This window comes from Trichinella spiralis, assembly GCF_000181795.1.
Source record: "Trichinella spiralis strain ISS 195 chromosome Unknown Scfld6586, whole genome shotgun sequence".
NCBI lineage: Eukaryota > Metazoa > Nematoda > Enoplea > Trichinellida > Trichinellidae > Trichinella > Trichinella spiralis.
The window spans coordinates 205-3,924 of NW_003533525.1; the positions used below are offsets into that span (position 1 = coordinate 205).

The following is a 3,720-nucleotide window of genomic DNA, read 5'->3' on the forward strand; positions in this document are numbered from 1 at the left end:
ACCGTAGTGCTAAATGAAAGATACTGGAGATCGCAACTTTTTCTGTATTAATTAAAACTAAAGCTGATATGAAGAACGAAAACATTTTAATATAATATAAGAATTTTAAAAATAAATTTCTTTTGAATAAGCAAAAAGATAAAATATGTTGGCAGCACCACAAAAACTAGGAAGCTCGGTAAATAAATAAATAAATAAATAAATATATAAATATATACGCAACTTTCCTAATAAAGCAGTTGGTTATGTAAAATGAATAATATATTCAAGTGATCAATTCAGCTCTTTCGATGATTCAGCTTGAAAAATTCCAACTGGAAAATATTTGACGTGCGTTTGCCAAAGTGCTGATATCTGGAAAAATTTCACATCGCTCCATTCGACTCCGTCTATGAAAACTGAAATTAAAAAAAGTTATAAATATTAAACAAATAATAAACAATGAAATCAATTTTTTCATACGATTCATTCTTGAATTCTGTCGAGAACTACAAATCAGTCGACTAATTCCATCAACTGACTGACTCTTTTGTTCAACTTCAGCTCGATCTTTATTTTTCATTCCAAGTTTTTGAAGCACTATAGAAAAGAAAATACATTTCTAAATAAATCAATTGAAATAAAATGAAACAATTAAAAATTCAAAAATAACTTCAAACTTCATCACTTACTACGTCCACATTAATTGCAAAATATGAAAATAACTGCCCCTTAATTTTCTTCATTGAACATAACACAACAACAAAATATAAAGCAAATTTTTAAAGTCAGGACTTATATTTAAAAACTAATAATAACAATAAAAATTATTCTTATTAATTAATAATGATGACCAATTTTGATTATGTCGAAATGTTGATAAATTACTTTTGTCTTTCCGTTTTTCTTTGACAAACTGCAGTGACAATGTATGAGGCGAACTAATAAATGGCTCAATGAGGCAAACCAACGGATCAGAAGGGCTCTTCGATATTGTCAAAGAACGGAACGTCGTTTTCAACGAGTATTTTGCAAGTGTGCTAGTGGCAAAGCACTGAGAATCTTTTTTTGTTGCAACGCCTTCTGTTGTCTTCAAGCCTGAACTACCAACTAAAATCAAAAGCAAACAATTATTAATTACATAATAATCTACATGTTGCATTTCTTTTTATGTCTAGTACAAGCAGTGATAAAAACATATCCACGCTTAATTAGCAGATTGAAATAATTGTGAATTGAAATAAGCTTTACCAAGAGAAGAAGGTCCTGGAACAGAGTGAACATTCGGAGGAGCCCAATATTCGATTTGCAATTCTTTGGCATCAGAAGAACTGAAGAAGAAGAAGAAGAAAAAATATATATATATACATAAACGACGAATTAAAATAAGTCTACAAGTTGAAATACCCTGAAGTTGTGATTAGATTCGATAAACGATCAACCAGTGGCTCGTTGTGCGGAGAACCTGGTGGAGATGAGTGGCCAGCAGAGGATACGTCTGCTGCACGCGCGTTGATTAAATTTGTCGACATATTTTGAACGGAAGAAGCTTGACCAGAAAGTGATGATGAATTGTTGGAAACAACTTGAGCAGAAGAAAATCCAGATGATGATGAAGGCAAATCTGGCAAATCACCTGAATTTACAGCAGCTGAATGCACAAATAAGAAAAATCAATCAATGAATCATCTCCAAAAACGAAACAGGAAAAAACAATGCCAAACCTGATAACGGCTCAGCAGATGCTAAGCGAACGTTCACTACAAACGGTACAAAAATTTGCTTAAATGCACTAGATGCACTAAAACATCGTTTCAATCAATCAATAGCAAAGTAGCTATAAAAAAGTTATTTAAAAAGTATAATTACTTTTCAGATTTCAAATGAATCATCGCTTCGGAAATTGTCAAAGGAAGCATCAATTTAGCAGAGCTCAAATATAACTGCAATCGGCGAACAACTTCATTGACATCTATGAAAGAAATATAAAAAAATTGAATATTTTCTTTCGTCAGTCAAATCAGACATTTCAGCAAATGATTGAATACCATTCTCAGATAAATTTGCTTTTTCCCACACTTCACGCCAAAATCCATCTCCAAACAAACTGGAATATGTTCGATCAGTAGTCACTAAATAGCGCCACAAAACACAATACTCTATTTAAAAAAATAGAAGGATGAAAATTGATTCAAATAAAAAAAATTTCAATAAAAACTTACGACAAGCGACGGGGTAAAATCGAATATAATTTAACCAATCGTTTGGTTTTTGCCCAAAATATTCAGTATAAAATTCTAAACAGTAACTGAAAAAATGATCTGCACCAATCAAGCATAACTGTATCATTCGTGGATTGGAAGCATTTTTGTTTGAGCTAAACAATGCTTTTATTTAGTAAAAGTAAATATATTTCACACCTATCATCAAATCCCCAAATGAAACACTTACAAACGTTGAATCTTATTAACCAGAGTAAAAAACAATGTTTTCACATCTTTTTTACTTTTTACCACAAAGTGAATCATATTGTGCTTTTGCAATGCCAATACAACAGCCTAGATTGCAATGAAAAAGAAAAATAACAAATTAAATGATAATGAAATATAAAATAAAATAAAATAAAATTCAAATTACACTTCTTACTGAACAGTGAAATATTTCCGTGGAAGAAATAAGAAACAACGAGTTGGGCAAACTTTCATCATCGGCAGGAAATACACACTGTATCTGTTCAAGTATGCTTGGAATGTTTACTGCAGATGCGGATGCTGCAGCTTGACGTTGTTTCGAAGCAGCGGAAGTTAAAACTGCGGACGATGAACTGGCTGTCACAGATCTAAGCAATTTTGGACTGTCAAATAATGGAGCGCTGTTTTGATGCAAAACAGGCTTCAATCTAAATACATTTGGGTTCAATAAAATAATGTATATAAGTTAGATGATGAAAACAAAATTGAAATAAAAAAATTCAATGAACCTCAATTCTGAACTTTCTGAACCTGATTTGATACTTCTTGCTGATGAAGGCTTTCTTCCGTCAGAAATTTCGCTTTGGTAATAAAGTGAAGAAGAAATTTGCTTTTTCTGTTCCGCATCTGCTGACGCACTTGCAAACTGACCAACATCCACCACTACAACATAATTTACATGCTTGAAATAAATACTAATTAATCTATTAATTTATTAAAAACGAATATACTATGCGAATCGGATGTACCGTTACCAGTGAAAACATTCTCAACGGAATCTTTACTATCATCACTACCAACCTAAAACGATACATTGATTTTGATTTTTCCAATTTTCATCTTAATGCAAATTATTTAACAAAAAATAATTAAATTTAAATAAAATTGACCAAATATTTCATGTTTATTTAAACCTACATCTCTTAGTGTCGGTAATGTTTCACGAGATGGAAAATAAGGTCTGAGTGAAGGTTTTGGAGTTGAACGCAAACTAACAGCATCATTTTCTTGCTACGCTACTGCATCGGCATAAGATTACAATTCTTCAAACAACGCTTCCAATTCTTGCTGTGCGGGTTTTTTCCAAAATCAATCCCAGAAGAATGAAATAAACAATGAAGGAATAAATAATTAATTAAGTAAATAAATAAACACCTCACACAACAAGGAGTATACAGTAAACCTACTCGTCGGGTATTTTGAAATTTTTCAACAAAGCGATAAATTGGGGATTGAAATTTGTAAGATGCAATGCAAATCGAACAGGCAT

At 31.7% G+C, this 3,720-nt stretch overlaps 1 protein-coding gene across 1 annotated transcript; it reads right to left on the reverse strand.

Moving 5' to 3' along the window:
• Positions 1–273: 273 nt before the first annotated feature.
• On the reverse strand, positions 274–3,251 carry Tsp_13261 (conserved hypothetical protein; the record flags this gene model as incomplete). The annotated part of the gene is made up of 13 exons (XM_003366084.1): positions 274–398; positions 463–579; positions 868–1,089; positions 1,231–1,310; positions 1,387–1,630; positions 1,704–1,780; positions 1,849–1,951; positions 2,028–2,138; positions 2,202–2,356; positions 2,486–2,537; positions 2,679–2,878; positions 2,960–3,132; positions 3,182–3,251. Coding segments are annotated over 13 exons (1,729 nt in total), but the record flags the coding sequence as incomplete, so codon positions are not given.
• Positions 3,252–3,720: the final 469 nt, after the last annotated feature.